General features: G+C 43.0%; 1 protein-coding gene across 9 annotated transcripts in view; it reads right to left on the minus strand.

Annotated features, from left to right (window-relative positions):
• Window positions 1-13083, minus strand: part of LOC126402298 (cyclin-dependent kinase 17-like) — a 60803-nt gene that overhangs the window by 23194 nt on the left and 24526 nt on the right. For 8 of the 9 annotated variants that reach the window (XM_050064168.1, XM_050064166.1, XM_050064162.1 and 5 more), the window contains one exon: window positions 5783-5916. In XM_050064168.1, coding sequence (XP_049920125.1) covers window positions 5783-5916 — 134 coding nt within the window. Of the gene's footprint in view, window positions 1-5782; window positions 5917-10890; window positions 11920-13083 lie in introns of those variants that run through there. The other variant, XM_050064170.1, reaches the window with a different exon arrangement.

Consider the following 13083-nt stretch of genomic DNA (forward strand, 5'->3'; position numbering starts at 1 on the left):
TATTGTGTAGATACAACTATGTGTGGAGACATAACAGTGTTGACAAAAAATTTGGTTACAAAAAAAAACAAAACAGCTAAACGACATCAAAACATCAGTTCACAAACTCTCACACAACTCATTTATAAAAGACTTCCATACAAACAGTCTAGCGTGCCTAGGCAACTCAATTGAATGCACAAGCAGAGCTCAAACACACGCCCTTGTCCAGGCGTGCTACTCCTGCGTGGAAGTGTTTTCAATAGTGAGATTTTTGCAAAAATGCATGCACAAAACTGATGTTTTGATATAGCTTTGCTGTTGTTGTTTTAATTCATCGAGAATGTTTGCGTTTTTTTGGATTCTCCGTTCATCTTGGAGGCACGTGAGAAATTCATAATAATTCATATTAAAATTCACACCATTCACATTAGAAGTTTAAACTTGGTGATTCAATTTTATATAATTGGGACCTGAATATAAAATGATATATTATGTGGTCATTGTCGCCTCGCAGCAAGAGGGTTCCTGGCTCGAACCCAGGGTGGGGGAGCCCCTCTGTGCGGAGTTTGCATGTTCTCCCTGTGTCAGCGTGGGTTCAACCCAGGCACTCCAGCTTCCTCCCACAGTCCAAAGACATGCAGGTTAATTGGTGACTCTAAATTGTCCGTAGTTGTGAATGGTTGTCTGTCTCTGTGTCAGCCCTGTGATAGTCTGGTGACCTGTCCAGGGTGTACCCTGCCTCTCGCCCAGTGTCAGCTGGGATAGGCTCCAGCCCCTCCGCGACCCCAGACAGGAAGAACGGTTGCGGAAAATGAATGAATGAATAAATATTATTTATGTCATCTGGCATCTTTTAAATGTTCTTTAACATGTACTAAAACATTGACCAAAATTTAATGAATTAAGTGCAAATAGTCACATTTTTTGGTTAAATAAAGTAAACATTGCAAACTGTAACATTATGGTCTTTGTCATTACATCTGACCACCTCCAACAGAATCAGTATTACCCAATGGATTAGTGTATTAACCAACCATCATCGTCTCCTTGTGTTCATCACCTCTGTACATTATGTGACATCATATTTCTCGGCTATTTCACAATACTTTGATGACTCTGCCTAAACTGATCATCGTGATCTGACATCAAAATTCTTTCTCGAGCCTCGGTTACTACTCGGCCTACTTTTGTACCACTGAGAAAAAAATCTGTTTTCTCCATCTGTCAGTCCTGGCAATGAGTTTGTCAAGTGAGTGCTGCACAAATACACACTATTGCTCCACAGGTGCCATCTGCTGTTGTCAATGACTGATGAATGATGATGTGAATGAAACTTATGTCTCGTAGGGTTGAATGAAAGGCCAGTAGGACGGGACATGATGGGACCATGTCCACCGTGGTTCTGGCGTGTTTCAGGCTAATTGTTGAGCACATTGTTAGCAAAGGCAGAAGGTTGGGATGCTGCTATTCACAAGCTCACTAACTCGTCTTTCTTTTTATTTTTGTTACTGACAGATTTCACTACATAGCACATGCCAACCCCATCAGCTGCAACAACTTACACTTCCTGGCCCTTGCTTGAACACAACACATGTGATGCTACTGTTCCCACAATACATCGCTCCTGTGTGTTACCCATGTAGGACATGTTCACTGGCAAGGTGCCAATCACACGTTGTTTCCATGGCAGCAGTGGGGGGGTTGGCCCAGTCCCAACAGCCCCATGGTATGTGTCCTTGATGTAAATGTGTGTTTACATCTGAGCGTTAATGGGGTGGTTGGAAAGTGTATATGTGGCTGAAGATGAAAGGCAGAGGGATTTTACGCCTGTAAAGGTTTTAACTAAGCTCATTGGCTAACATAACAACAAGCAGTATTACACACAAGCCGTCACCCTAAGGATGGTGACACACTGCACAGTTTTTCGACATACACCCCAAAAGCATACACTCACACAAACTGGAAGCATGAAGCAATGCTCTGCAGACTGCATAAGCACATGTTATTAGAAATAAGCCACAGACGCATGCACTAACATGACCTACGGACTTTGACCTGAGCAATTTACACATTTGTAAGCTCCACTGAATGTGTGAATCATAAGAGCAAAACGCACAAGCACTGCAACGCCGTCTACAGTGAGACCAACACACTAAAGCTGCATATTACTGCCATAAAAATACTTATTTTCTTCAGCATTTAACAGACCTCATGCAAATGCAAATGCATCTCATGCAATTCTGATGACCAAAACAAACGTGAACTATTCATTCTCCTTTTCCAAAGAGCAACAATGGACAAAATGACACTCGTGCCCTCTTGTTCACCGGTTCAGACTGAATAAAGACCCACGCACAAAAACCTTAACACACAAACACATGTGCCCCCATACTCACAATGCAGAACAGCTCTAGTAGCTCCCTCATTGTCCTCCTTAAACGTGTCTTTCTATACACTCACACACAAACGTTTTCCACGATGCATGTCTCTGACCTGCCACATGACTGCACACACACTGACAGAGAGAGAGACAGAGAGAGAAAGAGGGGCTGGCACTGTGTTGGAGTGCCATCCACATGCTCAGAGGAGGAGGAGGAGGAGGAGAAGGAGGAGGAGGAGGGGGAAGGCAGGAGCAGAGAAGAGAGGAATGGACAGATTCCTGAGGGGAGAAAGGCAGATGGGGGGAAGGGGTGAACGGAGGGGGGGGGCGGTAGCTGAGAGGAAACATTGTTTTTCGGCTCCCTCCCACCGTTATTTTGTCCTCCATCTCTCCTTCTCTCTTATCATCTCCTGAGCCCTGTTCCTCTGGATCTCCGCTTTCTTTGTCATACCAATAATTATTCCGACTTCCATAATTACTCTCTCACCCCGGCATTTTCCTCTCCTTTGCTGCCCTCCCCCCCTTTCTTTCTCTCACTCTCTCTGGTAAAAAAAAAAGGTCTAAATTAGTCCCCTCCACTGTTCACAGCAGTCAGAGGCAGCAGCCTGTGTGTCCAGAGGCATTTCCCGTAATACTGCTGCACTCATCACTCTGCAACTCCTTCAAACAGACACACACATGTGCACACACACTCATACATACTCAGGGATGTGACAAAACGAAGCAACAAATTGCTGTTACCTGTTCCATAGATAGCACAGGTGCATCCACATAGACGGGCGACTTACTGTATGTTAAAGCTTGTCACAAAAACACAGGTCTGTGGCTGAAATCGTAACAGTAGTACAGCACAGTCATTACAGCAACTATTGGATTCAAGTGATTCCACAGCACAAAAAAAATCGATGATTGCTAAACTGGTTTTCACTAACTGAAAGCTAACTACCTGCATGCACTGCGCAGACGGGGGAACAATACGTAAGTTTAATCGGCCAGATAAAGAGTGATCTGAGGAGTGTCACAATTTGTTTTTTGCCATCCAACATAGCCTGATTTTTAAAACATAAACTAGGGCTGAACAATCAATCACATTCAAATCGATATCAGGATGTAACAGAACGCAATTTTCAAATCGCAAAAGCTGCGATTTTTCTAATACTACACAATCTAACTGACCAGAAGGTTGAAAACACCCGGTCCCGTGGGTTTCACGTGCACACACGCTGCCCTAGAGTAGATGAAAAAAAAAAAAACTTGCAAAATGCCACAGGCAAGCTTTGGTGCTCGCAATACTACTGTGTGAAAATGGCCAAGGCTGCGTTCAAGTGCAATCCACATCTTCACATATTACATTGTTGTAAGAGTACAGTTTGCATAGTGAGAGTGTGATCAAGCGAGCAAGAAAGAGAAAGACGGTAGGCCTACATGTGCTCACAGCAGTTGTCAAGTGGTGGTAAATGTATAGCTAAGGTTTCAGTTTGTCTATGACTAAATGCTGCGGCTCATCGAGACTAAGTAAAGTTCCTGTATCTCAGCTCCGCAACTTCTAGGTAAAGCCTCTCAGTAAGCAGGAACGGTTATTAACATGTTTACAACAAAGCTTTGAGTTATTTAAATATTTACCAGCTGTGACAACATCGCGACGGCTGGTGTTGTTTTCACTTTATGAATCTGTGTGTGTGTGTGTGTGTGTGTGTGTGTGTGTGTGTGTGTCATTGTGGGGAAATTTCATCCTGGTGACGCTTCTGTGGTAGTGGGAACTACCACAGAAGCCCTTTTGAGTATTCTGGAAGGTGTTTATATTACTGTCTGTCTGTTTGCCTGTTTGTCTCTCTGTTTTTGTCAGTGCAATAACGTCGCAACCGTGCAAGATGCAGTCACCAAACTTTACAGGTGAGCAGTTTAGATCAGAATGAAGGTTGGGTTTGAAGATGGGTGTGGTCTGCGTGAGGCCGCCACAAGTACAGGGGTAGGAAGCCGGGGAGGGGCCACTGCCTCCACCACTGCACGCACTTGAATTTGTGTGATTTGTTACAATACTGTTACTGACAGGAGATCAGTAAGAATCATATCAAAAAGGAAGGTAGTGGAAGATGAGGGACTTTTTAAAAAATCACTCACTAAATTCTAATTGCAACATTGGTCTAAAAAAATCACAATAAATTTATTTTCCCATATAAATATCTATCTATATATATATATATATGTGTGTACAACTATATCTGCAGTAAACTAATATCAGCAGATACCTGGGCAACCAACGCTACTATCTAACACACTATATAGTCCAAGGTGTGATATGTGGAAGCTACTCTCCTGTCTGTGATTGATTACGGTGACAAATTGTATATGCATGCAACCTCCTCAATTTTATGTAGCTTTGACTCAGTATACCACGTTTTATAACAAATGCAAAGTCAATTACTGATCACTGCATTCTTTATGTTTTGATGGGTTGGACATCACTGACCATTCACAGACAACAGCACTGGTATATTGGTATATATCTGGTATATCTATAAAGCAATATTGGGCAAACTACCTCTGCACCCTTCTGTGTGTCAGCTCTGGAAGTTACCAGCTACGCTCCTCCAGGTGGTTTGCCTTTTAACCCTTTCAAACCTAAGCTAATTGGCCTGGTTTCTTTAAAAAAAAAAAAAAAACGTGGGAATAAGGCAATGAACAATTAAAGAAGAAATGACCCAAAAGATTAGCAAGAAATTAGTAAAAAGAGAGAATAAAAACAAGATTTTTTTTTTTTTAAGTTAGAAACAAACAAACCAGGAAAAAGGACCTTAAAAATTCTAATAATTCTGTAACATAGTTTTAAATAATAATAATAATAATAATAATAATAATAATAAATATAGTTTTTCCCTAGCTTTTTTCCCTTTTCCTTAACTTTTTAAAAATAATTTTCTAAATCTATTAATCTTTTGCAATTTGTGGGACATTTCTAACCAAGTTGCTCATTGCCTTTTACCCCCATGTCCTTAAAGGAAATTGCTCCAATTTGCTCAGGGTTCAAAGGTTTAAATATTTGCGCAAGGTGTCTGAAAGCAGCACAAGAAAAGTGATGTCACCCCAGGTTTCAAAGGGTTAATGAACCCCAGGTTTTAACAGATCTGGGGGAAAGTGCATTCTCCTACTCTGTACCTCGGACATGGGACAATCTTCAAAAAGATCTAAAATTAAATACACTTATATCCAACGATGAATTTAAGGGCATCATAAAGAATGTGGTGACAGAGACATGTGCTTGTTTTTCTTGTAGTTGTTGTTTTATTGTGGATTTTTGTATGACATGTTATATTTGTTGCATTTTAAATGTGTCTATCTTGTAAAAGAGATTTACAATCTCAATGGGACTTCCTGGTTAAATGAAAATAAAATGTGAGATGTGTATCTGGCTTCCCATACCTCGTTAGAGATGCGCCGATGGTGGTTGTTCCTCATACGAACCCTAACTGGACTCTGGACCTCATCAGAAGACGTCCCAGATGCCTGGTCACTCTCCCCATCTGAACCCATCTTCACATTCTCATGAACGATACCTACGACACACAGAGACACAAACAGACTGTTAGTATTAGAAATTGCGCAGTACTTTAACTCAGGTCTTCTGGGCTGCTTTTTTGCTTTGTTTTGTGGCACTCTGCCTCTCCTCTCCTCCTATCAGAGGACACAACCTTCCGGTTTCTTAGATTTCAATCACCCATCTGAGAAAGCCATCGTGGGGTCCCAATCCCCAGGTGATGGATTGTACCACCAGCCATGCAGGGGTGTTAGTGAAGTGTGTATAAAATACCACTGGTAAGATGAGGAGGTCAGAGATCGATATCACCCTGCATGCAATGAGAGCTTTCCCGTCTTTGCCTCCAACCCCCCCCCCCTCACCCGCCACACACACCTCCATTCCCCGCAGACTCCATCTGATTAATGAGTCACGGTGCAGCAGACAGGACTGCTTCCATCAATGGTGTGTGTGTGAGTAAATGTGGGGGGAAGGGTCTCTCTTTGGGTTTCGGTGTATGGTGCCTGATAGCTCTCAAGTCAGGGTCATGGGCAGCACGTAAAGTGTGTGTGTGTGTATTGTGAAAGAAGCTGCTTCATTAGAGGATGTTAAGCTCAATCCTAACGCTTGTAACATTTTACCTTACCCATCATCCACTGTTTACATTTTAGACAGCCACCATAGGCAGAGGAGTGACAGTCAGGGAGAAGATTAGGGGATTGGGGGACGGATGGTTTCGCTGGGAGGAAGAAGAAGAGGAATAAGTGGAAAGAAAAATAAGTCCCTTGAGTGATTGTGACACATCAGCCGTGAGATAGCACGACTGAGAGGCGGATAGGTAAAGCTATTTATGATGTAGTGCGCTGTCTGTCAGCTGTGGAGTGGGGCAACACCACCTGAGGCTGATTCCAGGTCATTTGTGTGTGTGTGTGTGTGTGTGTGTGTGTGTGTGTCTTTAATGCAGTGAAGGTTAGCATTTGAGAAAGGCAAGCTGGTCTGTGGATTCGGCCTTAATTGTGTGTAAAGTCTACGCAGAGACTACGCCGTAGTCTACACAAGCGGCCTATGCCACTGTGTGCATTTATACCTGTGTCTGGGTCGCTCTGCAATTACACCTACAAAACTGTCTATGCTGCTGTGTTGAGTTTCTGTAAAGTGTGGTTAAGTTTGATTGACTCAACAAACACACCTAAAACAAAACAAAAAAGACTCCATTATAGCCCACAAGGTTCACAGACAAAACATTATTTTGTCTTTTGCTGGACATTTTCCCCACATATACATCATGCTCACGTTATTAGCTTAAGCCTATGATATTTTACATTGCACAAATTAGCCTGGCAGTTAGCAGTTTTTCTCTACTTATATGAAGCAACTTGACGACTTTCTAGCTACATTTAGCGACTTTTCTGACCCCCTCAGCAACTTAATTTCTAAAAAGCAACAAATTTAGCGACTTATTCAGACCATCACGGAAAAATGCCTAAAATATTCCCATGCATGCTGCTCAGAGTAATCAGTCGGCTCGTCCACCATCAGCGAGGGGACTCTCCCCTCTGTCGTCTTTTACAGTGCAGTAGTTGTGGGACAGGCAGGAGGGGAGGAGGTGCCGCTCGCAGTGGGAGCTCTGATGTGGTGAGCTTCTACGGTTATGTTGACGTTCTCTGAATCGGAAGCGCTGTAATATAAATACCAAAGCTTTCATGCCAGTCAGATGTTTTGTTGAGGAGTTTTCTATTGAATCAAAACACCCCACCACTATGCAAATGAATGTATGATGTCATCTGGCGACTTTTAGCTTCTTTTGGAGCTAGTACTAGCTGCTTGAATTAAAAAAGAGTTGGCAACACTAACATTTCACAAAGGTAATGTTACAAATTTTGGCTACATTATAATGCACAAGGTTCACTGACAAAACAATTCCCACATTTTCCCCAAAAATACAACATGCTAATATCATTAGCATAAGCCTATGGCATTTTACATTGCATAAATTAGCTGAGTGACTAGCAGACTTTTTCTCTATTCATATAAAGCCAGGATAAATCATACAGAGGGTTTTTTTGTCTTTGCAATTTATTGTTTGTTATCTGTGAAATAAAAGTAAAAACAAAAGGTTTGTTTCTGCTGAGAGAAATTGTTTACAGACTACAAAAGTAAACAAGAAGTCTGCGCTGCTGCAACGTGCTTCTGGGCAGGTGTACGTTAAGCTACACCGTAGGTATAGCGTCAGTTCAACACAGAACGATAAATCCTGCTTCAGGGTTAAAGGATGGGAAAACAATAGAATGGAAAAACATGAGCAGTGTATCGACAAAATGAAGCTCACTGGCTTTTCAACACAGCTTTTTTAAATTATAGTTCGTGCAAGATGGATCGTTCACATGTTAAGTGCTGCTAAAAGCATGATAAAGAATGCATTTATCAAGCCCCAAAGTGTTCAACATAAATTAACAGGAATAAATTGTGTAAAATATTTTAAAAAGTATGAAAATTATGACTTTATTTTAATTTCATAATAGGAATTTGTCATTTCAAAATGCAACCTGTTCTTTCAGTGGCATTTTCCTCAATAACAGTTTCATTTAATTCCACTTTTTATTTAATAGTGTCCCTTTTCCTGACAGTGGGGAAGTCACAGGCCTCTCACCTTTCCACTAATCACATACCCCCTGCCTGTTAAACTAACGAGCAGTTAACTACCTGTGTAGATCCCAGCTGCTAATTTCAGCCTACATCTGTCCATCGGTCTATCTGTTGACAAAAGCAGCATATGCTCATTAGCAAAACACAACCCCAACACATCCATCTGTGTAAATTCTTAGTAAACCTCTTCGTAGTCATTTAAATCTCCAAGTCTGACGTACTGCCTGTGGCCTCAAAGCCAGACACAAGAATACGGGGTGTGCATACAGAGCAGCTTGCTAAGAGAACCAAGCAGTCGGTAGTCATATCAGGAATCAGCCCTCACAACCCTGATGGTGAAACATTAAACTCGAGGTAACTGACACCAGAGTGAAGGAAAATTGATCCAGGATATCTACATACTGACGGACGCACACACATGACCACGTGCCCACCAAGAGTGAGTATCCAGTGCTGCTATTATGTCACAGGTCTGTCTCACTTTCAGAAAAAGGTCCTGATCCCGTCTGTTTGTGTAAACAGCTGAGGAGATGCGGGTGGATCAGACAAAGCAACCTGACCTTGGAGGAAAATTCCATCACCTGGGCCTCGAAGCAGTATGACAACATTCTGCTAACACAAACAGCACGTGGATTTGTCTCCCATATACCAGCTTCCCCAACACACTTTCTCTCCTCTAAATAACACACACAAGTACACACGCGGACTTCCTAATCACGTGGGACATTCTTTTCCAGTCTCCTGCAGGTTCTTTCTGCTCCATTTCCATAGCAGACTAAGAGCAGACAGTAAATGTCATGAGCTACCACTGCCTCCCCGTGTGGAGCCAGGCTGGCCTAGTTAGGGTTGCTGACTCCCTGCTAGCACATCTGAAAGAGTGAGTGGGCTGCTTTTAGGGCTATTCTTGCCTCACCCAGCTCTGCGTACTTAGCTGGAAGTCCATCTCCGGCACATGTTGGCAGCGCCTTGGAAAATAATTGAAAAGCCAGCGGAAAGAATGTTAAAAAAGTAAAGTAAGTGTGAGATTAGATTTAAGGGCCCTTCAAAGAGTAATGGAAATCTTGGGACTTTTTTTTGTCATAAGCCCTCGCTCGGCAAGGTCAGACATCGAGTTCAGTGGGTTGTTCAAGGGTGCGCTGGCAGAATTAATAGTCACTGTCCACATCCAGTGCATTACCCACTATTATTACTGTGCTTTGAACTGAATCATTTGGCTTCTTCTTTTTTGCTCTTGGGCCAGAGGTTGTCAAAACAGTTTTTAAGTAAAGGACAACATACTTTCTGAATTTGGCATAAGCAGCAGGAATAGAGATACCACAGCCATTGTGCTGACAAGCAAATAGATAAAAAATTCAAAAGATGAAGGACTGTGGGGTCCCTGATGATACCAACACACTGCTCTGGGCTAACCCACCGAATCTCTGATCTTAAAACCAGCCGCATAAAGGAAATAATATTATTAATTAATACATTATTATTAATAAGATGTTCAAAGCTCTGGGATCAGCAGATTCTGAGAGAAAGCTACTTTACATAAATGCATGTTTTCATATCTAATAAATTCAAATTCAAGACCTGTTTAATGTTAATTTAAAGGGACGATTCACGGCAAAATAAAAAAAAACATATTTTCCCCCTTACCTGTAGTGCTGTTTATCAATTTAGATTCTTTTGGCGTGAACTGCAGTGTTGGAGATATCGGCCATGTCGGCAATGTCTCTTTCCAGAAATGACCCGGTTACTCAAGATAATCCACAGTTGTTGTGAGCAGCTTCATGTAGGAACTATTTTTTGCTACCGAACTAATCCCACCAACAAAATTGTTGAGAAAGAAGCAGACATCTACTGCTAGCTCACCTAGCAACACTAAGCTAGCTAACATTGCAATTCAACCAAGGAGGACTCGCCCTGTCTGGAGCAGGAGCCTCTCATCCATGAGTAGATGCACCCTTCCTTCTGCGCAGTGATATGGTTGGTGGGTGTATTTTGGCAAAAAGAAAATAGTTCCTACATGAAACTGCTCACAACAAAGTCTGTGGATTATCTTGAGTAACCGGGTCATGATTTCTGGAAAGACACATTGCTGTTTGGTTTTTCAAGTATATGTTTTTTGGTGTGTTGAGCACCACAAGCTGAGTGCCACTGCCAAAACAATCTAGACTGATGAAAAGCACTGCAGGTTTTGGGGTGAAATGTCCGTTTAATGTCCCTCAGAGTGAGATCAGACACATCACGTGTGTTTGTACAATGAGAATACAACTATTCTAGGTTATAAAGACTGCTTTAATCAGCCTAGTCTGGATCTGATGAAACGGAGGATCGGGATGTAGATGAACTTGATGATGGGAATGACAGTGATGAGACTCACCAATACGGTTTCCTGGAGGACGGCATGAGTCCAGCACTCGAAGCATACGGAAAGGTGACAGCCTCAGTGGGGTGTCTCTCTCCCCGATTCTTATCCCCTCTCCCACTCTAGCCTCCCCTATCCTTGGGTCTCCCGCGGTGGGAGCACGAGCAGCAGGGCACCCCTGGGGGTTGCCTGGCACATCCATTGTTCCAGAGGATTCAAAAACACTACGGTTGGAAGTGCGATTAAAAATTCAAAAATACATTTCACAAAGAGACGGGGGTAGAAAAAAGATCCGGGCCTTGTTGAGGAGTGGAAATCACTTCGGTCCAGTCTGGGTGGGACCTGGGCTTCAGGAGTTGTAGCTGTTTAACGGCAAAATCCAATCTTCAGGCTGTATCTGTATCTCCAGGACAGCCCCGTGCAGAAGAGAAAGAGTCTTACATAGGGAGGACAGCGCAAACTGCACAGGCACACTAATCACAATGCAACAACTCCCTTGGCTACTACTCCACTTTAACACACTGTCTCTCCCTCTGTCTCTGTTTTCCTGTAGACACTCCCTCTCTCCACCTCTCCTCCGTTCTCGCTCTTTTTCTCTCTCCGCAGTCACACTCTGCTTGCTGACTAAGGAAGGTCAAACTGCGTGCAGGTAGGCAAAATGCTGCAGAGACAGTCCAACACACGCAAGCTGAAAACTGTTACACCCCATCATCTCGCAATAACAGGTGTTGTGTCTCCATCTATATAATTCACGTTGAAACACACACACACCAAAACTTACAGCTCCTCCTAGGAAGGAAAACACTTTCATCTGTCTGGTGTTCAACTATCTGACCTCTTTGGCTGCCGGCTCTTTCCTTCACGCTCTTTCTCTCTCTAGTTAATTTTTCATTTCCAGTCCAGTGTCCTCTTCTTCTTCTCCTGGTGCTTTTCTCCTTCTGTCAGATCTCCTCCCTGTTCTCCCACTGTTATTCAGCGCACCACAATGTTCAGGCTGTTGTGCTGCTCTCCTCCTCTCCACTCCCCTCTCTCGATTGCTCCCTCCTTGCCTCTGGCGCCCCTATCAGTGTTTTCAGTGTTGTTAGTCCTCTTGCTCCCTCCCTTCACCTTGCTATTACTCTCCTCCCTCTCATGTGATACCAATCTCTCTTTCGCTCCCTCCTCCTGTGTCTCTGTCCCTCCCTCGCTCTTCCTATCTCCGTCCAGGTCCAGACATGATGTTGTATGTACAGTACAACCCTCTCTTTCTATTCAGGAGCCGATGACAACATTTTCTGTCTGATCAGCCTCTTTCTCGCACTCCGTCTCTATCGTTCCGTCTCATTCGCCTTCTCTCTCTTTCTCTTGCTCCTCTCCTCCTCTCCACCCTCTGCCTCCTCGTCCTTATCACTCTCTAGCGCAGAAATTGAAACCCTGAGGCTTTTGAGTGACGCCTCTGGCATCCTAGCTCCCATCTTCCCCCTCGCATGCGTTCTCTCCACCTTCCTGTTTCTCTCTCTCTCTCTCTCTCTCTCTCTCTCCCTCCGTCCTTCCCCACGGACCCGAAGAGCAGGCCATTATTCATTCTCGACCTGTGCGCACACACACATGCACTATCCCTTATACATGGCGCCGCACACACAGTAACTGTGCATCCCTATAAAAACTACACACATACATGGCTCTATGTGACATACCTGCATAGCAAACACAATATGGACAAACACACATTCCTTATAGAAATATCAAACAAGGATCTATTCAGCAGAATGTGGAAGTGTTAATCCTGATAAATGTTTTGCTGCATTTGAAAACACCTGTGTTTTTTTTTTTTTTTTTTGTAAAGATCCCAAAGGTCCCTTTCAAACCAAATGTACAGAATATACTGAGGGGGCAGCAGCACAAGCATCAGGGGCTTGGAGGTCCCATTACATCCTTAATGTGATCTATTTCCTGTTGCAACACAACACTGAGGGATCGATCTTTAGTGTAAAGCAACGGGCTGTGAGTCGTGGAGAGAACTGATTTGCTTTGATACAGAAAGGCAGAATAATTGAAAGTTTTGTAAAGGATTCATTGGTTGTTTCGGTTCATTATTTAAATAGCTGTTATACCTATTAGTACAGTCAACACTGAAGGTTTTGTGCTTTCTAGGAAACAATCTTTGGTGCAAAGTAACAAAGCACAATTACCCCAACGTGTTCCCAGGCCAGATGAGATATGTGATCC

Source organism: Epinephelus moara, chromosome 16 (genome assembly GCF_006386435.1).
Source record: "Epinephelus moara isolate mb chromosome 16, YSFRI_EMoa_1.0, whole genome shotgun sequence".
Classification (NCBI taxonomy): domain Eukaryota; kingdom Metazoa; phylum Chordata; class Actinopteri; order Perciformes; family Serranidae; genus Epinephelus; species Epinephelus moara.